Source organism: Nansenia antarctica (assembly GCF_963989245.1).
Source record: "Nansenia antarctica genome assembly, chromosome: 9".
In the NCBI taxonomy this organism is placed as follows: domain Eukaryota; kingdom Metazoa; phylum Chordata; class Actinopteri; order Argentiniformes; family Microstomatidae; genus Nansenia; species Nansenia antarctica.
In genome coordinates, this window is record NC_137679.1 from 25,924,648 (window position 1) to 25,947,112 (window position 22,465).

At 45.5% G+C, this 22,465-nt stretch overlaps 1 protein-coding gene across 1 annotated transcript in view; it reads right to left on the bottom strand.

Moving 5' to 3' along the window:
- Nucleotides 1–22,465, bottom strand: part of shank3a (SH3 and multiple ankyrin repeat domains 3a) — a gene marked incomplete at both ends in the record, with an annotated part of 384,733 nt that overhangs the window by 22,820 nt on the left and 339,448 nt on the right. Inside the window, one exon of the mRNA XM_080538858.1 lies at nt 13,102–13,177. Coding sequence (XP_080394984.1) covers nt 13,102–13,177 — 76 coding nt within the window. The remainder of the gene's footprint in view (nt 1–13,101; nt 13,178–22,465) is intronic.

Here is a 22,465-nt window from a genome sequence, read left to right on the forward strand (position 1 = left end):
CTGGTTGCAAATGCAGACACTGTCACAGCTAGTAAAAGCATGGAACACAGGAAGAGCCTTTGATTTGATCTCATGGATGGGTATGTACCTGAAGTTCTTACTAGTCCCAAACGCCACCCACAGCTTCTCAATGTCCAGCTCAGACACGTGTGCAATGGCTAGGACCACAACACAACTGTGTTCACAGTGCGCAGGATGATCTTTCTATACCCCTTTCTTGTAGCATCCGCCACATGGAGTAGCATCCTTGTATCTGCCTCCTCATGTGTGCAAGGGGAAAGATGATGTGTGTCTAGTAGTGGGTGAGTTGACAGAGCATTGGGTCCATACCTGGAAACAACTTGTTTGGTCGTTGACATTTCCACAAGGTTCCTGGCCAGGAAGTGAAACAGTTCTGTTTTGTTTTCATCCACTCTCAGGAAGCCTTTCCAGTTGGTTGGTATCTTGTTTTTTCCATCCACTCTTGTTCTTGTGCCCGTTCCTCGCTTCTGTCTTGTCCGGGACTTTAAGCTGTTTGCTTCATAGCAGTCCCACACCACATCCACTCTGTCAACACTTTCCAAGTAAGGTGCAACAACTGAAATACCTACATTCATAGCCTAATAGACAATTCTGGACCTAGAGAACTATAGTAAATAAATTATTACATGAAATCATTAGACATCATTTGTTCAGTGTTCTCATGTGTGGTTAAGGAGATATGAAGCAAAATACATTATTCGGCAATGGCGGAAAGGAAAATGGCCGCCAACAATTTTTTCACATATTACCCGGACTATAATGTTTGGGCTTATATGTTGATATTTTGAGTGACAGTAAGAGTTGCTCTATGTTTCCATGTAAAAATTGTGAATAAAGATATAGAATTGTAGCCGTAGGAGTAAAACATTTTCAAAAACGATTTGTTTGTCCTCTATTCTCAATGTTCCGCCATTCAATTTGAATGGGCATTTCTCTCCACAAAAAGTCTGTGTCTGTCTGTGTGTGTGTGTGTGTGTGTGTGTTTTGGTCACCACCCTGCCCCCCATGGCGAAATCCACGTGTCTTAACGTCACCCAGAGGCCGAGCTGTGACGTTTTCAATATTGCCCCATTCATGGTCTATGGCAGTTTTTGTCCGCTAAACGGGGCATGGTGGGTAAATCGTAGGCCGTAACCTTCCGTCGGACGCACGTTTTGACACCTCTCATGTGTACCGAAGACCGCGTTTCTCTAGCTCACCCAGGGGCCGAGCTAACTAGCGCAGGCTAACTAGCTAAGTAGCGCTACGCGTGTTTATTGATGATGTGACAGAAGACAGAAGCAGTCGGATGAATTCTTAAGTGTTTAGGGATTTTTCTGTCTGCTCAGATACAGCTACGTTGATTGGGCACTGCTTCACAGTACAGATGGACAATGACCCAAAACATACTGCGAAAGCAACTCAGAAGGATTTGTGAGTTCAAATCCCGCCTGAAACCACACCACTACTAGTGTGCCCTTGAGTAAGGCACTTAGCCCTCAGTTACTCCAGGGGGACTGTCCCTGTAATTCGTAATTGTAAGTCGCTTTGGATAAAAGCGTCTGCTAAATGGCAAAATTATAATTATAATTATAGAAGGCAAAGAAGTGGAATATTCGGCAATGGCAGAGTCAATCACCTGGGGCCTCATTCATAAAAAAGTACTTGAACTTCATCTTTGACTTTCACGTAAGCACATTTTTCTAAACGGACTTAAGCATTATTTATAAAACGGGCTGAGGTGGTTTAAAGTTGCGTACGTGCTTCCTTCGATAAATACCAAACATACTTGGAATTGAACGCAGGTGAATGAGGTTTGTATTAACGCCCTGTGATAGAGGCTCAATTATAGCGGCTGAATGAAGCCAAGTGCTATAATATAATATAATACAGACAGACAATACTGACAATATTATATACTGTCTGTATTATATTATATTATAGCACTTGGCTTCATTCAGCCGCTATTTGAGCCGCTATCACAGGGCGTTAATACTATATTATAGGGTAGGCGTGCGTCTGGAAGCGGGAGAGGGCAGTAATACCACGTTCATTGATAAAATGACATAAGGGATGGAAAGGGGGGATGGCAGTTTTAGAAGGGGGATGATTTGGACTGTTTTTATTTCAGGGGGGGTGCCATTCCCCCTCATCCCGACTCAACTCGAAATCCAGTATCATTTAGCGCGTGGCCGGGCAAGGCATAAGCATGTTGAAGAGAGATAGACAGCTCCGGAGGGATATAAAGAAAGACTGAAATACAATCATAAACATTAGTTCCCTTTAAATCTTGAATTTAACCCATTTTCTCGGTTGGTAACAACATCGTTAATTTTATTACGAGCCACTTAAACTTCGCATGAATTACAGTAGGCAACGTTTTTCCAGTGTGGCTCACATGCCTGTAATAACTCTGCATAACCAGTAGGTAATGTGCGTAAGCAAGTTGAATACTCGACGTCGAGCTAAGATCGTTTCCACGATCAAATTGACTCACGTTGAAATTGTATAAATCACTACGTTGACGTGGTTTTCTACGTACGACACGGGTAAGATCAACATTTGATCTAAGCACCCGTTATGAATGAGGCCCGAGGACAATTTTAGCATCCCCTCAGCGTCAGTGACTTCAGTGTCAGTAAAAATGTCATTGCATGTGTGCGTGCCCCCTCGCACCTTGAATTAGCAGTACTACCACGTTCATTGATAAATTACATAACGTATGGAAAGAGGGGAGGGCAGTTTTAGAAGGGGGACGATTTTGACTGTTTTCATCCCACCTCAACTCGAGTGCTGCTTATACTGTAATAATATAATGGTCTTATTCTTATCAGGTGACATTGAAAACATGATTGCGAACTCCCTTTGCAAACTCCCAGACACCGGAGAAACTCCAGTATAATTTAGCGTGTGGCCGAGCAAGGTCCGTTGTGGAACGCACTATGCACGTTGAAGGGGAGATAGGCAGCTCCGGAGGGATATAAAGAAAGACTGAACTACAATCATAAACATAAGTTCCCTTTAAATCTTGAATTAAACTCATTTTCTCGGCAGATAACAACATCGTTAATTTTATTACGAGCCACTTAAACTTCGCATGAATTACAGTAGGCAACGTTTTTCCAGTGCGGCTCACATGCCTGTAACCAGTAGGTAATGTGCGTAAGCAAATGAATACTCGACGTAGAGCTAAGATCGTTTCCACGGTCAAATTGACTCACGTTGAAATTGTATAAATCACTACGTTGACGTGGTTTTCTACGTACGACACGGGTAAGATCAACATTTGATCTAAGCATGTTCTATAAATGAGGCCCCTGGCAAAACATCACAAAGGAGGAAACCCAGCATTTGGTGATGTCCATCAGACTTTGCCTACAAAGGATTCTCAACAAAGTATTAAAAATGAGCATTTGTCCAATTATATTTGAGCCCCTGAAAATAGGGGACTTGTCAAGCGCTTTGAAGCCATTTCATGTACGGAAGGCGATATATAAATAAAGCTTTACTTACTTACTTACTATACAAATGGTTGCAATTCCTAAACATTTCATACAATGTTTTTGTTCAGCCCCTTAAATTAAAGCTTAAAGTATGCACTTCAATTGCATCTAAGTTTTTTCATTTCAAATCCATTGTGGTGGTGTACAGAGCCAACATTATGGAAATTATGTCACTGTCCAAATATTTCCGGACCTAACTGTATACTTCTACAGAGTGATCCTACAGACCCTGGGAGCTCAATGCCCCAGGACAATATGGGACCATGGTTCAGTTTGGAAAATTCAACACATACAGTATACAACACTGTAAAGCCCAATTTATACTTCTGCGTAAAATCTACGCCGTAGCCTACGCCGTAGCTTGCATAGGTTGACGCGCACCTCTCCAAAAATGTAACTACGGGGCAGTGCCTACGCAGACCGCACCGTATTTACAACAAGCATAACCAAAAAATCGCTATTATGCCGCTTTGAGTACACCGTTCCAACAGAGTGCCCCATGGAAGCGTCAAGCACAGCCTTCCCATAAGGAGCGCGATTCACATTTACGAGATGTACAATCCTGTTTATTTAGAAATAAATGATTACCTGTGCCGTTTGACAGCGGATGATGATAAGACATATTCAATGTAGTTATCTATAAGAACTGTGATTGGTCCGCTTGGTAGCGTCACATTCCGACTCTCTCGTAAATGCGGAAGCCATGACAGAAATGTCATTTACTTTTTCTGTAATTACTTGTTAATAAAGATTTTAAAAATTATGATAACCATCGTATTATCTTAGTTTAATGTCATTTCAATGCATTATAGACATTTTCTTTACAACAAGCATAACAAAAAATCGATATTATGCCGCTATGAGTACACCGACCAACGCGATGCAGACCGACCAACGCAGAACTATAAATTGGGAGAGCCCTTGCGTAGGCTATGGCGTAGCCACGTGTAAATTCGACGCATAAGTATAAATTGGGCTTAAGCTGTTACCCATGCCCTCCCACTTACCCAGAGCAGACAGAGCCCCTGTTGGCTGGGGCAGGAGACCCCAGAGAAACTCTTCTGCAGGAGGGAGGTCAAATAATTTAATTTAACTCATAGATCATTGTTTTGGCGAGAGACCATGCTAACTGTAATGCCAGCTAACACACAGAGAAACACGGAGCAGAGAGACCATGCTAACTGTAATGCCAGCTAACACACCGAGAAACACGGAGCAGAGATGTCAGAGATCAGATGGACTAGAGCAGGGGTCTTCAACCTTTTTCAGCCCAAGGACCCCTTGGACGCGAGACAAACAGAACAGGTACCCCCATATGTATATATATATTTGTTTAATGTGTCACATTTTAAGGCCTATAATAACTTTTATATTTACTTAATTCACCTTTTATTCCACCTTATTATTTATCTGCTGGGTTATTAGCCTATATGTGTTTATGATTGATAAAAATATATAATTTCCCGTTATTGATTAACGTTAATTTCACAACAAAGACCGAACTGCACCGTTTTAACCAACACCTAGCTTGCTAGACAGTTTTTTTTTTTTTTTTTAGCTAACGTTATGTTAGACTCTGCATCATGGGAATCATTTATTTTGTAAATAGTTTTTGTCAAAAGTAGTGTATTATTGCCTATTAACACTAGGACCGCGGCGGATCGCGACCTTATTCAATCGCGATGAGGTGTGATTCAGCACTATGATAGTTTAACATAGAGAAGAGTGTACTGACGCACAAAGATCGCTGGAGGGCGATGTCACACAAGGCCGTCTGCCAGGCTCCGACGCCTTTTCCCAGAATGCATTTCGCACCGGCAAGCAGAAGGCGTTTTGAATCCTCCATTTTTTTTCAAAAAAAAAATGCTGTGATTTTGCCTTTACAAGTGTTACCATGTCATTTTATGAAGTTTTAATATGTTTTCAGGTGAGAAAGTACCAATATATATTCCCAAAATGTGTCCAGCTTATCAAAATAACCCGTATATCTCCTCTGACGATTTTCGTCGTCGAATTCGCTAGCATGCGTTCGTAAATTCGCCCTGGAAAACTGGTTAGCACCCATGGAATGCCTCTTGTCCAATCAAATTACCTGGTCCCTTTATGACGTTGAACCCGGTGTGCGCTCCGGCGCTCTCATAGCGAATTTACGAACGCACCCTGCGGTTTCACTTTCAAGATCTAATTTTTTTGCATTGGAAAACACTTACAGAGTGAACTGTCATAATGAAAACATGACAAAGCCATTTGACTATCTTGTTCATAAACAATGGTGTCAGGACTTTTCATTTTGATGACACTGACAACTGTTGTGCAAATGTTAATAGTGATGTGAGAAATGCACCAAAGCGACTGAGAAAACTGTATTATACACAACAGTGTTGTGTTGTGTATATGTGAGTGAGACTGTGGTCTACAGTGATATACAGAAAAAACATTATATACAATATTATACATATATTTTTGTTGTCAGGACTTGTTTAGTTATTGTCATTTCGCAGAGTCACCTCAATAAAGCAAATGAACAAATGGAACATTTGCGAACAGTTCTGTAACAAAACGCTGTTACTTTTCCTCACACATGTGTAAGTGGAAATCCTTGGCCTTTCCTGTGGTCCTCGCAAATAAACCAGAATAACTCGTTTCTAAAGTCAGTTCCATTCACTTGATATAATGGTTGAAGCATGGGGGATGGTAATCTAAATTCAAAGGATCTAAAACAATTGTGGCTTGTTTTTCCAATGAAGCCAACAAGGTCTTTGAATTTAGCCCTGCCATGACTAATCTCAAGTATATTGCAGGCAATAGACCTCCATTTATCCCTATACTTGTAGGGCAACTTAGAAACAATAAGCCTGAGGTTTGATGGGCTATCAAGCTCTTCCAGATAGTGCAAGTCTTGCATGGCATTGTTGCATCCTCTCAAATACAGTGCATAGGCCTGTAGTGACTTTCCATCTTCAGCCTTTATGCTTGGCCAGTTCAAGGCTTTATTTATATATATAATAACGTATGCATGTATGTAACGAGACTGCGGGAGTTTTCATTACTAACGAATGAAAGTTGATTATCATTATTAAAAAATAACTGTAATATATATTGCAATGTTGTCCCTTTCACACATAGTTCCAAGTAATTTCCTTGGAATCCCAAGCTGTGTTGACCAGGTATCGAGACACAACAGCAGGGGAGGGGTGGGGGAAGGGAGGGGAGGGAGGGGTTACATCACCCTCTGTAGAACATCTTCTATCTAATCGGCGCACTGTGCTAAAATGCAATGCAAACAAAACAACACAGGACAGACAGCAGTGCAGTGATGCGTTTTATATTATATTCTTTGAACAACAGAACGGGACAGGCGCCAGAAACTGCCATAATATACCATACATATATCTGCCATATATCGTACCTCCGTTTTATATTGAGAAATATGATGATAAATACATATAGGGCGGAGGTATGCTATGTGGTGTGTGGCTAGATATTTTCATGTAGCACTGTGACTGCGGGGGAACCCGATGTCTTTGTTCATTGATCGGAAACGATCGAGAGCCAGCCATCAACCCTCCCCCCATCAAGCGCATGTCTTATTGAGTCAACACGAGTTGACTCGCTGGAACGAGACAGACTGATACACACCACACCTCTGCCATATCATACATCGGTCCCACATGTATTTATTTACCATCATATTTTTCAATATAAAACGGTATGATATGGCAGATATATATGGTAGCCTACATTGCAGTCGTCCCGCAGTTCTAGTAGATCGCCGACATCATGTTATTTGATGTACATTTCACGGCAAGATAATTCCGATTTGTGGCAAACACCCAACAATTGTTCGTTCACTAAACATTATAACATGAACACAGTTATAGCACCAGTTCCTAGCACCTAGTTTCCTAGCACCAGGGGAGCCCCCCCTCCCAAATTTCGTTGTTTGGTACCTGTACTATATCAATGACAAATAAAGACCATTCATTCATTCATTCATTCAAACAATGACAGTTACAGTCTCGCTCAAACTGTAGCGAGATTAGGAGACTACTAATTGAGAAAGAAAATACATGAAAGAAAGGAGAGAAAGAGTACAGAATGATAAATCCGCTAATGTGTGTAATGAAAAGTGTGACAATGTTGAAAGACATGATGTCATAATCAAAATATAAAACCTGGTTGGATAAAATAAGATTCTGTTGTGATTGTGTTGACATTGTTGTGATGTCAAAAGAGATCTTGGTTATGTAATGTGTAAAGTGGAGAGGAGATTGATCGGAACTGCGGGAGTTTTCATTACTAACGAATGATGGTTGATTATTATTATACAAAAATAATAGTAATAAATATTGCAATATTGTGTTATCATAGTTATGAGCTTCACAGTGATAACGTCTGTTTATTTGTCGTGAACTTCACGCCGGCCGTGCCCGTAACATCAGCAGACAATCGACTGCTGTAAGCTTGTAAGCGTTGAAACCTGCTTGGCAGCTTTGAAACCCGCTTGGCAGCTTTGAAACCCGCTTGGCTCGCTCATGAATTGGCAGCTATTGTTTGCTAATGGGAAACGATCAATAAGATTACCCTCCCCCGTGTATCAACCATCAAGTGATTGTAACTCACTTTAGAAACTAGTTCTTAGCCTACACGTTTCTTTGTCAAATACATGCTCTGCATGTTTCTCTAAAATGCATAAAGTTCCTATAAGCAGAGAAGTGGGGAAATTATTAGAGCAATCTGATGAAGCTTGAGTCAGCTGAGAACGAACTATGGAACAGATTAAATGCTATATATGGAGAGGAGATTGATTGAGACTGTGGGAGCTTTACTAATGAATGAAAGTTGATTATCATTATTAAAAAAGAATAGTAATAAATATTGCAATATTGTGTTATCATAGTTATGAGCTTCACACAGTCTGTTTATTTGTCGTGAACTTCACGCCGGCCCTAACATCAGCAGACACATGAACACAGTGAGGATTCAAACCAACAAAAATAATTAATACACATCATTTCATTTATAATGTGCAGTAAACAAACAAAATAATGTATACTCTCTGCAATTGGCTACTATACAATGGTGCCAAAATCAACTATCCAAATATGAATCTGCGTATATCTATGTACAACCTTGATTGAACCAAGATTCATAGACAGATTGTCCCTTTTGCATATCATCATAATAGGCATTCGTGTCATCATGTTCTTTACACATTACATAACCAAGATTTATTTTGCAATCACAACAATGTCAACACAATCACAACAGAATCTTATTTAATCCAATCAGGTTGTATATATAATCTATATATATAATCTATATATTGGTTTCAATATAGTCTACAGTCTAATTTAGCTATATATATAATTACATTATGAGAACATCAGTATTTTTACGCCTTTGGTTGTATTGTCTGAACGAACATTGATTGGGAGACATACTGTACAGTTTATCATTTTCATAACTGTCTGCACATATACATATCTTATTTTGATTGTTATTGTAGCCTATATATAAACACAAATATCAGTCTTATGCACTGTGTCTCATTCAGCACTGAAGCCTGAATTTGAGCACAGTGTGTGCCCCCTTGCTACCTCTGCTGATATAAAAGAGAATTGCAGGCTTGGAGAAATAGATGGCAGCCACAAGTACACAGACACACACAGAAATACTGCTAAAACGCTTTATACTAACTCGATTTTGAAAATGTAAAAATGCTGGGTGGTAGAACGCACATATCTAGGAAAAGTCATGAAAGGAGGGTCCTGAAATGTGATCGAGTGCAAAGGTAGAATTTTTTTTGTACTCACTGGTGCTGTTTAACACCTCACGGCTGTTCTAGTGTTAATGCTTGTACTTTACTCAATATCATTTTTGTTATATTTTTTAATTCTCACAAATTGTTTTGGTGAACAATTGTCAATTTGGTGAATAATTGTCAATTATTATGACAAAAATTGGCGGACCCCCTGCAGTACCTCTGCGGACCCCCTAAGGGTCGCGGACCCCTGGTTGAAGACCACTGGACTAGAGAGACTATGATAGGAACACACATTGTAAATGTGTGTGTTATTTATCTACTTCTACTGTATACAAACAAGTTAGTGCCTCTAATCATTCAACCACGTTTAAAATCACTCTAAGCACAATGGCGGGACACATACAACCATCCATTCTGGTATCGGCCAGGCTTTCACCATTTAATTTCATAGACAGCCCCACGGTCACATTCATAATTGTGACAGCAGCTGGAGAAAGCGGGAACAAGTCGGCAACCAATCAACATGTTCAGACTTCTATTCTGAGAAATGTAAATTTCACCTTCGGCAGAAATTTAAAGATCACCTTCGGCATCTCCAACTGGTTCCACAGCTGCACGGCAGCGGAGAGAAGCGACCTACAGAGAGTCGTGAGAACAGCACAGAGGATCACCGGCGCCCCCCTCCCCTCTCTGGAGGAGCTGTACAAAACACGCTGTCTCAGGAGGGCCTCCAAGATCTCCAAGGACCCGACCCACCCTGGGCACGAACACTTTGTCAAGCTGCCCTCGAACAGGAGGTACAGGACCCCGGCCGCTAAGACAAACAGACTGAAGGACAGCTTCTACCACAGGGCCGTCAAGGCCCTGAACACAGAAAAGGCCTAAGTTCTGGGCCCAGGACAGTCCGGACGGATTGTATGGCAGCTAGTGCTGAGGCACAAACATGTACATTTTCAAGCCTGCAAACTGTGACACTTTAAAATAATGTGAAAAAATACTTTGTTGTGAAATATGACAATCCTAGTTGACTATCCGTGCAGTATAGTACAGTGGATTGTGTACATAGCCCCTATTGATGTAAACCAGCTCCTTACCTTCTTGTGATTTTATGCATCTATGCTTTTTCTAAAAATGTGTTTCTTTTTCCTTTCCTAAACACCAGGGGAGCCTCCCCTCCTAAATTTCGTTGTTTGGTACCTGTACTGTAGCAATGACAAATAAAGTCTATCTATCTAAATACATTTCAACATCGAAAATCAATGACACACCCGCTAGTCAAGCCAAAACATTGCAATGCAATGGATTCGGTGAGTACCGTATTTTCCGGACTATAAGTCGCGGTTTTTTTCATACTTTGGCTGGTCCTGCGACTTATAGTCAGGTGCGACTTATATATCAATAATTCATAATCTCTGACTGACATGAACTGACATACGGTAATCTCTGACTGACATGAACCAAGGAGTAACTTCCGCTAGCGCCTCATACACGATAGAATAGCCATTATACTTGACAATGTGGACATTAAACACGACAATGTGGACATTAAACATGATGTTATGGACCTTATACACAATGTTATGGACGTTATAAACGATATTAAAGTCATTTATTCCTTCCAGAGACTGTTCTATGTTGCTAAGTTACCCCCGCGAGGCTATTTTGCTACTTCCGCTAGCGCCACATACGCGATAGAATAGCCATTATACTCGACAATGTGGACATTAAACACGACAATGTGGACATTAAACATGATGTTATGGACCTTATACACAATGTTATGGACGTTATAAACGATATTAAAGTCATTTATTCCTTCCAGAGACTGTTCTATGTTGCTAAGTTACCCCCGCGAGGCTATTTTGCTACTTCCGCTAGCGCCACATACGCGATAGAATAGCCATTATACTCGACAATGTGGACATTAAACATGATATTATGGACCTTATACACGATATTATGAACGTTATACACGATATTAAAGTCATTTATTACCTTTCAGAGGCTGTTCAATGTTGCATTGTTTGTAGGCCGCCCTTCATCCTAACTACTTCCGTTTTTCACCAAGCTATCTTTGTCATGGCCTTATACACGATAAATAGTCGTTACACTCGACAATGTGGACATTAAGCACTATATTATGAACGTTATACACGCTATTATGAACGTTATACACGATATTAAAGTCATTTATTACCTTTCAGAGGCTGTTCCATCCTGTTTGCTTGCTCCCGCGACGCCATTTTGCTAACCTTCGTTAGCAACGCGCTAGCTAGCCCTGGCTTTACACTCGATAATTTAAGTATTTCTAACCTTTCAGAAGAAGTTTTAACGTGAATTATGTCCTTCCTGGGCTTACAAATCCTCTCATGTCTCTTCACAGTGCCAGACTAGAGTCAAGCTCAACAGGGTCTTCTTTCCCCGCTGATTCCGCCAAGCCCGTTCCCTTGAACCATGCGACTTATAGTCCAGTGCGACTTATATGTGGGTTTTTCCTTTTCATGACCCATTTTTGGCCTGTTGCGACTTATACTCGGGTGCGACTTATAGTCCGGAAAATACGGTAATCCACACTTTTTGATTGGTTGCCGACTTGTTCCCGCTTTCACCAGTTGCTGTCACAATTCTATTCCAAAGTCTAGTCTCCCATTCAAACACAGTCTTATTTTGGGCATGGCATACACACATTCATACCATAGACTCCTATTCCGATGCAGTATTTCCCTGGCATTCGCAGCTCCATTCATTCCATAGACTCCTATTCCGGAACAGCTTTACCCTGGCATTCATAAATCAATCCTATTCACACTGGGCTTTGCTGTATTGCTCATGGTGTTATGAGTCATTGTGTTTCATTGTTTAACTGGTGAAGTATCATGATTCATTGTGTTCCCATTGTGGGACTGGTGAAAAGATTCTCCCTGTCTCTATCTCTCTCTGTCTGTCTGTCTGTCTGGCAACTGAAAAGGTACCATTTCCAGGTTGTCTCCAACCCTAGAACCCATCTACACACACACAAACATAAACACACACACAAACAAAGACACACACACACACACACACACACACACACACAATTATACAACTTAAAGAGGCACTAGGCATCCGGAATTCGATGATCAGATCAAGATATTTTTCTAAGATATTGTCAATTCACTCGTGTCTGTCTGCACAATACAGACACAGCACAAGCACAACCAACCCCCTTTTGTGGCAGGAGGGGTTACTGACCATCCTCTGTCTAAGAACGTTGACATTCACCGAGGACGAGGAGCACATCAAAATGGCATTTTAATAAAGGCTGTGAAAGTGACTGGAAACAATACAAACACTCACAAAGAGCACCCTTCTCCCTGAGACTGGCACACTGGCATTTAGGGGGTCATTTACATGATAACACAACCCTACAGTAAAGCTGCTACTCCTCTCTCAACCCACTAATCAGATTTAAACAAGAGTGAGCACTCACAGCCTCTATGCAATAAATGTCAGAGAGAGAGAGGGACAAAGGAAGATAGGAGGAGGGAGAGGGAGGATAAAAGAGAGGGAGAGAGACACTCTGATTAACACACGCACACACACACACACACACACACACACACACACGGTACACACATGCACTTACACCCTTCAGTGGTCACAATGAAGTATTGTATGAGGCCTGCATTAACAGGCAGTGCACTTACACAGTTGTTCTCCTAGATGGCGGCAGCACTCTCACTCACCATGAGAGTCGCAAACACCACCAGGGCTCAACAATGTCAATGACACAGCTCGGCTCAGTCTTACCAAGCATTCCTCATACCTGTATGATGAACATTTGGGTCATACCTGTATGAGGTGAAGTTGTCGTAAGATCCTACAGTATAGTGTCTGAACAGTCTCTTGGTGCGGTCCTCTCGTGTCTCTGCAAAACATAACAACACAAACACACTCCACTCAGTTACTGAAAACACAACTGTTCCACAATACCATTTGAATGTCAAGATGAGCACTTTTTGTGTGCATGTTTGTGTGTGTGTGGAAGTCTTAAAACCTCTTCTTATCCACCTCATTTTTCTGGTTTTCTGCTCGAAATGACATGCCCACAGTGAATATAGAATATCTCCACAATCACAAGGGCCTTCATAATGATCTTGTTATCAAATGAAAGCTAACACCTCTGGGGTGGCTGTAGAAGTGTCAGAATCAAAATCTATGTTACTGTGTCAGAGTAAATAGAGCTAGAACATTATAAAAAATCTCAAATTCAGTCTCCGCCTAAAATAACAACAGCTTTTACAGAGAATATCACCTTGGAAACCTGACTGAATAAGCCCAAATCATCTAGGAATCAGTACTCCAGGGTCTTATTAGTACTTGTGCCAAAGTAGATGCTAGTAATGTGAGCAAATGCAACTTTGTACCTGTTTTAGTACAGGTATGTTTAGGCGGACACCAAATTTGGATATGTTTAGGCCATTTGGAGACATTTTGGCACCATCTGTGCCATTTGACCTTTCTCATGTATCAGACTTTTTTTTTTCATTTTTTTGGGTTGGCCGACCAATGGTATGGAAATTCGGCGTTGAAACCGGACATGACACATTCTCCAGTTGGAGAAAACTGGAAGTGACTTCGGCCGTGTTTACCGTCTCGGAAACAAAATGGTGGCATCGTATAGCATGCAAAAAAATGCGATATCGATGAAGAGAATTGATCGAGGTAAGCTCTTTATATCACTTCGGACCCACCTGTGGGTCCGTTGGATCAGAAAAGGAAAGAAATCTGTCTTTGTGAGTTGTTTTGGGTGAATCTCTTAAAGCGAGCAAGGTGTGTGTGTGTGTGTGTGTGTGTTTGCTCTAAAAGTCTTAAGAAAAGATTTCTGTCTTTGTGAGTGGGTAGAGTTGTTTACATAATAACAAGAAACAAAGTGTTTCTCTAAAAGCGAACAAGGTGTGTGTGTGTGTAGAGCCCTTGTCACTGCGTGGGTGGACTTATCCAGTGGGACTGGTTAGGGATCGATCCCCCCCCCCCCCTCTTCCACCCCTTCCCCACCCGCCGCACAAACATCCTGCTCCCCCACTAAACGACATCTGCTGAGTTCAGACCCTGTCAGGCCACAGAAGCTCTTAATTGGACAGTGGTGTGTGTGTGCGTGTGAGAGAGAGAGAGAGAGAGAGAGAGAGAGAGAGAGAGAGAGATATGGGGAGTTCAGCTGAGTTGATGACAGTTGATTCATGCATCATGTCTGTCTGTGTGTGTGAGTGACAGACTGACTGACAGCCATCACCACTGCAAGCTCAGATAGCCCCACTCACTGACACTCAGACACTAAAGACATTTCAGTAGCACTTTGCTGCAGTTAGAATGAGTGCTCAGAGCTGGAACATTCCATATGCTGTTTCCATTATGTTCTACCCTCATACCCCATCTTAACCTGACAAGACCATGTGTACCATGGTTAAATCATTAGTCAGTGGTAATACAGTCATAGTATGCATGCTCCCACTGCATCGTTTACACAGTATTAAGCTACCCAATGGGTCTGATACATAGGCGTCCATGAAGAGTTCTGATTCCATGCAGTTGCGTGAAAATGTAAATGTACTTTTTCCCATATTAACACATTGAGACGTTGACTTTAATACCTACAATTTGTCCAGTAGGTAATGCTGCTCTGTAATGTTAATGTTTGTGGTAATCTCTATTTGTATCTTACTTGTTGGAGTTAGATGGCTAGAGTTGGCTCACCTCTTGAAGTGAATATTTCCAATGACATTCACCACAATATGTAATTCACAACCAAGATGTTAAAAGATGTTAGCTACACATATTTAATTAACATAACATGAATAATATTCAATAAAGCTTTGTGACCTTACAATTCAAAGCTTGTCCTATGGCTCAAGCTCCACGGATAACGTTAGAGCGCCAGTAACTAATTTCAACAGAGGCTTATGTTCGCTTATTGCTAACGAGCGGTAACAAATATTTCAATAATAAAATCCTAACACAGTATGTCTAACGTGGCAATACTCTGTAACTCTTTTAACTTTGAAAATAGTCCTTGGTGACCTTTAAAGAAAAGTTAAACAGTACTTTAATTAGGTTTCTATCTGTTACGGCTGGGCCTCCACACACGCCCTCCCCCGCCCCCACAGCTCGAGCACCTGTCATGCCAAAACCTGCTGCTGCCAAAAGCTGCAGGGCCATCAGCGGCCTAACGCGTCACGACCAGCTGGCCCACGTCACGACCAGCTGGCGACTGTGACGTCAGTCTAGTGTTTTTGAAGCCTCCGTTTTGGCCCCCATTAGCGAAAAGCTGTAATTTGGCTCTACAAGTGTTAATATGTCATTTTATGAAGTTGTAATATGTTTTCAGGCGAGAAAGTAACCATATATATTCACAAAATGTATCCGGTTTATCAAAATAACCCGTTTATATATGAAAACACATGCTAATTTCACACGTAACTCGCTCCGCTAACGTAGTACAACTTGAGCCCTGGACTAAGCATCCTAAAACAATGCACAGCAATTCAACTTAATTTAAAAAATGCGCGTTTCGTTTGAGATCCATTAGAGTAGGACATGTACAGTTATGATAAGTACATGGAAGTATTATGCATAATACTTATGCAGCAGCAGGTTTTGGCATGACACACCCGCCCCCACAGCTCGAGCACAGCGTGCTCTCCGCCGCAGGTGAGGCTTGTCCCCACTAATTAGATCATCAGCCAAACCTGCACACCTGTCTCCACTCCCAATCAACCCTCTGCCTACATCTACCCTGGACTTCCCTTCACTCATCGTCAGTTCTTCCCTAAGAATGGCCTGGCAAGTATTATCTGTTACCAGTCGTGTACTTAGCCCTCGAGACTATTATTGTGATTATCGTATTAGCCTACTGTAGAGACTTACCCTGTTTCTCTGTTCCTCTACAGCTCACGCCAGCCACTACCCCCAGCCCGCCAGGCTGAAACCCCCGGACTCATCTTCCCTGTTTTTCCACCCCCCCTTCACTGTAAATAAATACCCTACGGGGCTTCACAGTATTCCGTCTCCATTGTCGTGTCCTTGAGCCCCCTCGCCCCCGTGTCTTAACAGAAGAACTGACCATGCAATTGGGCTCAGATGACACGAAGGACCGGGCACCATCTCCCACCCCTGGATCCGGGCCGACGGCTATCCAAGCCCAGGGGAGGGTCCTCGCTGAACACGCTCACCTCCTCCAAGCGGCCGCTACAGCGTGCCAGGCCCTGAACACTCGCATTACAGCACAGGAGGCTAACCAGGAGCACCGCGCCACCCAGATGCAGCACCTCATCACCACAACCCAAGCACTTACGGCACAGGTGGCCGCGCTCGCAGCCTCTGCCCCCCCCCCTGCTCTCCCCGGCCCTGCCCAGCTACCGGCACCACCTGCTGGACAGCCGCGGGAGCCCCACCTAGCCAGCCTCGCCCCTTCGACGGAGCCTTCGCCCAGTTCCGAGGCTTCATCCTCCAGTGTGAGTTGGTGTTCTCACATCAGCCCAGCCAGTTCTGGTCGCCGGCAGCCCAGGTGGCGTTCATCACCAACCTCACCACCGGCGACGCCCTGAATTGGGTCCAGGCCACCCTCTGCGCCCGCCCTGACCTGTTCGGTGACTACGCTACCTTTCTTTTTTTTTTTTTATAATTTTTTTTTCTGATTTTATCCCTTTTTCACCCAATTTGGTAGCCAATTGAACCCAACCTAGCATCCAATTATCCCCTGCCTATTGCGAAGGATCCGCCGCACGACCCCGTGGCCGGCAGTCCCAGAAGAGGCCGCCAGGCAGACTAGCTGACTGGCTCCTCGAGCCCAGCACCTGTTATTCCGGCACCCCGGGGGCGCTGTTGCGCGACGGATCCTTGTCCGGAAATACTCCTATACCGCCCTCGGGAGCGGCCGCCCCCCGTGTGTGCCCCAGCCATATCTGGATCTGGCGAGCTGGGATTCGAACCCAGTCCCCGGTAGGCAGCATGCACTAGTGGCCAGTGCTTAGACCGCTACACCACCGCGGGGCACTACGCTACCTTTCTCACTGAGTTCAAGAGGGTTTTCGACCACCCCACTGCAGGACAGGAGGTCGGGGCGCGACTGATGTCACTCCACCAGGGGAACCGGACCGCTGCGGCCTACTCTACCGAGTTTCGCACCCTGGCAGCCGGAAGCGGATGGAATGACAGGGCACTGCGATCTGCTTTCCGCCGGGGGCTGAGTGAGGTCATCAAGGACGAGCTCGTCCGGGACAAACCCGCCACCCTGGACGAACTAGTGGCACTAGCCATCGACGTTGACGAGCGCTCCCGGGAGCGTCGGAGAGAGAGAGGGCGCCACCAGACCAGCTCGCCACGCCCCCAAGACCCCATCGTCACAGACAACCCCTCCTCCGCACGGGAGTCGACCTACACCCCATCCACTGGCGAGGAGCCGATGCAGCTTGGTCGAGCCCGCCTCACCACGGCGGAGAAGGAGAGGAGAAGGGTCCAGGGGCTGTGCCTCTACTGTGGAGAGAAGGGACACCTCCGTGACACCTGCCCGTCCCTATCAAAAGGGTAGGCTCACCCGAAGGGGGAATCCGGGTGAGCCGTGTCTCTCAATCCCCACCTACCACCAGCCCAGCCAGGTTCTCTGTCACCCTCTCCTGGCAGGGGCATAACCTCACTGTCGAGGCCATCATTGACTCGGGAGCAGACGAAAACTTCATGGACGCCCAGCTGGCCCGCTCAGCTGCCATTCCCCTCGTTGCCCTCGAGACCCCCCTCTCCGTCTCAGCCCTAGACGGACACAGCCTGGGGCCTCTCACCCACCAATCTACACCCCTCTCCTTGACCGTCTCCGGGAACCATGTGGAGGAGATTCGGTTCTACATCCTCAAAACCCCCCAGTCCCCGCTCATCCTGGGACGACCGTGGCTCGAGCTCCACATTCCCCATGTCAGCTATGGTGAGGGACGTATCCGGAGCTGGAGCACCGCCTGTTACGCCCGGTGCCTCCGTGCCGCCCATACCCCCTCATCGCCTCTGCGACCGCCTCCGGCTTCCCCTGATCTCTCCTCCATCCCAGAGGTCTACCACGACCTAGTAGAGGCCTTCAGCAAGGAGCGTGCTCGCACCCTGCCCCCTCACCGGCCCTACGACTGTGCCGTCGAGCTCCGCCCTGGCAACAAACTTCCAGTCAGTCGCCTCTACAACCTTGCCCACCCGGCGAAGGCAGCCATGGACACCTACATCTCCGACTGTCTGACTGAGGGGCTCATCCGTCCATCACACTCCCCGGTGGCAGCGGGGTTTTTCTTCGTTAAGAAGAAGGATGGAACCCTCAGGCCATGCATCGACTATCGTGAGCTCAATGCCATCACCGTCCGGAACACCTATCCTCTCCCCCTCATGAGCTCCAACTTTGAGCCCCTCCTTGGGGCCACCATCTTCACTAAGCTGGACCTCCGTAACGCCTACCATCTGGTCCGGATTCGTGAGGGCGACGAGTGGAAGACGGCGTTCAAGACCCCCCGTGGCCACTATGAGTACCTCGTCATGCCCTTCGGTCTCACTAACGCCCCCTCTGTCTTTCAGGCCCTCATGAACGACGTCCTCAGGGACATGCTGGACATCTTTGTCGTCCTCTACCTGGATGACATCTTAGTATTCTCCAGGAACCCTGAGGAGCACATCCAACATGTCCGCCTAGTCCTCCAGCGCCTACTGGAGAATCGCCTTTTTATTAAGGCTGAGAAATGCTCTTTCCACACTCACTCTGTGGAGTTCCTGGGGCTCATCGTGGAGGGTGGGTTGACTCGCCCTGACCCCAAGAAGACTCGGGCCGTCGTCGAGTGGGGCCAACCTACCACCCAGAAACAGCTGCAGTCCTTCCTCGGCTTTGCCAACTTTTACCGGCGATTCATCCGGGAGTACTCACTAAACGCCATGGTCAAAGAAGCCACCGGCCGGTCCCCCTTCGAGTGCTCCTTGGGGTACCAGCCACCCCTGCTTTCTACCCAGGAGGGCGAAGCATCGGTACCATCGGTCCAGGCACACCTCCTTCGCTGTCGTCGGGTCTGGACCTCCGTACGCTCGGCCTTGCTTCGGGCCACCGCCCGAACCACCTGAAGCGCCAACCGTCGTCGCACTCCAGCTCCTGTGTACCAGGTTGGCCAGAGGGTCTGGCTCTCCACGGCTGATCTCCCCCTCAATGTCCCCTCCCGGAAGTTGGCGTCGAGGTACATCGGCCCCTACGCCATCGACCGGGTCATTAACCCCGCTGCCATCCGGCTGGTCCTCCCTCACTCCCTCCGTCGGATCCACCCGGTGTTCCACGTCTCCCAGGTAAAGCCCCATGTCGCCAGCGACCTGATGCCACCAGCCCCTGCACCGCCCCCTCCTCAGTTGGTGGATGGCCACCCCCAGTGGGCAGTAAGGAAACTCCTGAGGGTTCGTCGCTGTGGCCGGGGTTTCCAGTACCTGGTTGACTGGGAGGGATATGGCCCAGAGGAACGGAGCTGGATTCCCCGGTCCCAGATCATGTCCCCAGTCCTCCTCAGGGACTTCTATCGGGCCCACCCGGATGCTCCGGGCCGGTCGCCAGGAGGCTCCCGCTCGGAGGGGGGTCCTGTTACGGCTGGGCCTCCACACACGCCCTCCCCCGCCCCCACAGCTCGAGCACCGGCCCCCACAGCTCGAGCACAGCGTGCTCTCCGCCGCAGGTGAGGCTTGTCCCCACTAATTAGATCATCAGCCAAACCTGCACAACTGTCTCCACTCCCAATCAACCCTCTGCCTACATCTACCCTGGACTTCCCTTCACTCATCGTCAGTTCTTCCCTAAGAATGGCCTGGCAAGTATTATCTGTTACCAGTCGTGTACTTGGCCCTCGAGACTATTATTGTGATTATCGTATTAGCCTACTGTAGAGACTTACCCTGTTTCTCTGTTCCTCTACAGCTCACGCCAGCCACTACCCCCAGCCCGCCAGGCTGAAACCCCCGGACTCATCTTCCCTGTTTTTCCACCCCCCCTTCACTGTAAATAAATACCCTACGGGGCTTCACAGTATTCCGTCTCCATTGTCGTGTCCTTGAGCCCCCTCGCCCCCGTGTCTTAACACTATCACAGTTGTTCAGTCAGGTGGCTCCTCTTCTATTGAAAGAAAGAATTACATATCAAGCGCCAGTGGCGGCTGGAGCAAACATTTTTGGGTGGGGCACAGCAGTGTGGCGGGGGCGTCCTCTTTCGCGCGATTTTTTCTGCGTGCACGACTTTTTTTTCCGCGTGCACGCGCATATAACACGCACTGGCGTTACAACCATTGTATAATTTCAACTTTCACCCTTAAAATGACCGTGTGGGCCATGGAGAAGTTACCCTGTCAACTACAGACACTGAGGTGGAAGAGTGACCGGTCTATGGACGTCGGTACGGTCCAATACCCAGTGTCAGACAAGGAGGAAGTCTAGTCAACAAGGCTAGTACAGGCCTCACAGCTACACTCAGGTTAATAAAGGTAGCAGATGAATATGTGTACTACGTATGTGTCTGTGTGACATGGCTACATCAAAGAGCAGAGATGAATGCTGCAGTCAGTAGTACAGTACTATCTATTTCATAGACACATGATGGATGATGATGGAGAGTGATGGTGGTCAACACATCACAGCAGGTCAACACATTCAATGATGTATCACAACCAGACCATGTCAGAAACACAACCAGACCATGTCAGAAACACAACCAGACCATGTCAGAAACACAACCAGACCATGTCAGAAACACAACCAGACCATGTCTGTATCACAACCAGACCATGTCAGAAACACAACCAGACCATGTCTGTATCACAACCAGACCATGTCAGAAACACAACCAGACCATGTCTGTAACACAACCAGACAATGTCAGAAACACAACCAGACCATGTCTGTAACACAACCAGACCATGTCAGAAACACAACCAGACCATGTCAGAAACACAACAATGCATCAGCTGAGTTAAAGAAAACCAACCCTTACCTTTGATGACAGAACATGAGCCGTGTTTACCCGTACCTCCGCCTTGCCCCGCGCATATTGCTATGAATAGTTCGAAGATAGGTGCTTGCACGTTAGGTGCGAGGCTGCTTGGTTAACCCATTAGCGGGAACATTATTAGTTGCACAAAATAGGCTGATTTAATTGACCATGAACATCAGAGACAGACATTACGAATGTTCATTTAAAATACTCCGGAAGCCCGAAGTCCGGAAAAACGGAAGTCGGGAGTCCTCAGCATAATGCATTGTCTGCAATACAACCGGAGATTCAGGAGGACGCACATTTGTGCGCCCTGGCCAAGAAATAGAGACAGCCAATTGGAGCGCTGCTACAGCTCACGTGTACGCGAAAAGTATTCGTCCTGGCATAGACTTGCAATTGACCGGCGCCCCGCGTTCTCCCCTATGTATTTTAACAGTGAGTTTTACACACACACACACACACACACACACACACACAGATAAAAATGTTTATTGTATTGGAGGATTTTTAATGAATGCTGATAGGCGCCGACAGAATATCAGCCGCATTTTGTGAATAAACAATGTTTATTTTAAAAAAAAACTTTTTTTTTCTTCTTCAAATCGCAACTAGGAAGTGAAGGTGGGGGCGGCGCCCCAGCGCCCTCTATCGGCCAGCCGCCACTGTCAAGCGCTGACAGGAAGCGACCTCCTATCGGAGTACCTTTACATCAGTGGAGGCTGGGTTTGATACCATTCCTAATTCCATGTCATGCATTACAATGAGCCCATCCTCCGATTTCTACCTCCACCGGCCTCCCCTGCTTTACATTAACTGCATGGGAATCATCCATTAAATAAAACATTGTATACAGACCCATTGGGTAGCTTAGTACTGTATTACATTCAGTGGATGCATGCATGTCAACACTACTGTACACTGTTAGTTAGTGTTAGTAGTATGGTGTTAGTTGTGAGGTTAAGACGGGGTACAAGGCTAGAACAAAATGGGAACAGGTAAAGTAGCAGGTGTTTCCAGCTCTGATACCACCTTATTTAATTGCATCTTTCATGCAAATTAATGACTTTCCACCTCTCTCCAACCCTCTCTATAGCTTCTCTCTATATATTTCTCTCTTGACCCTGCAACCCCCACTCTCCATTACTCTTTCTATTCCCTCTTTCCAATCACTCTCTCTAG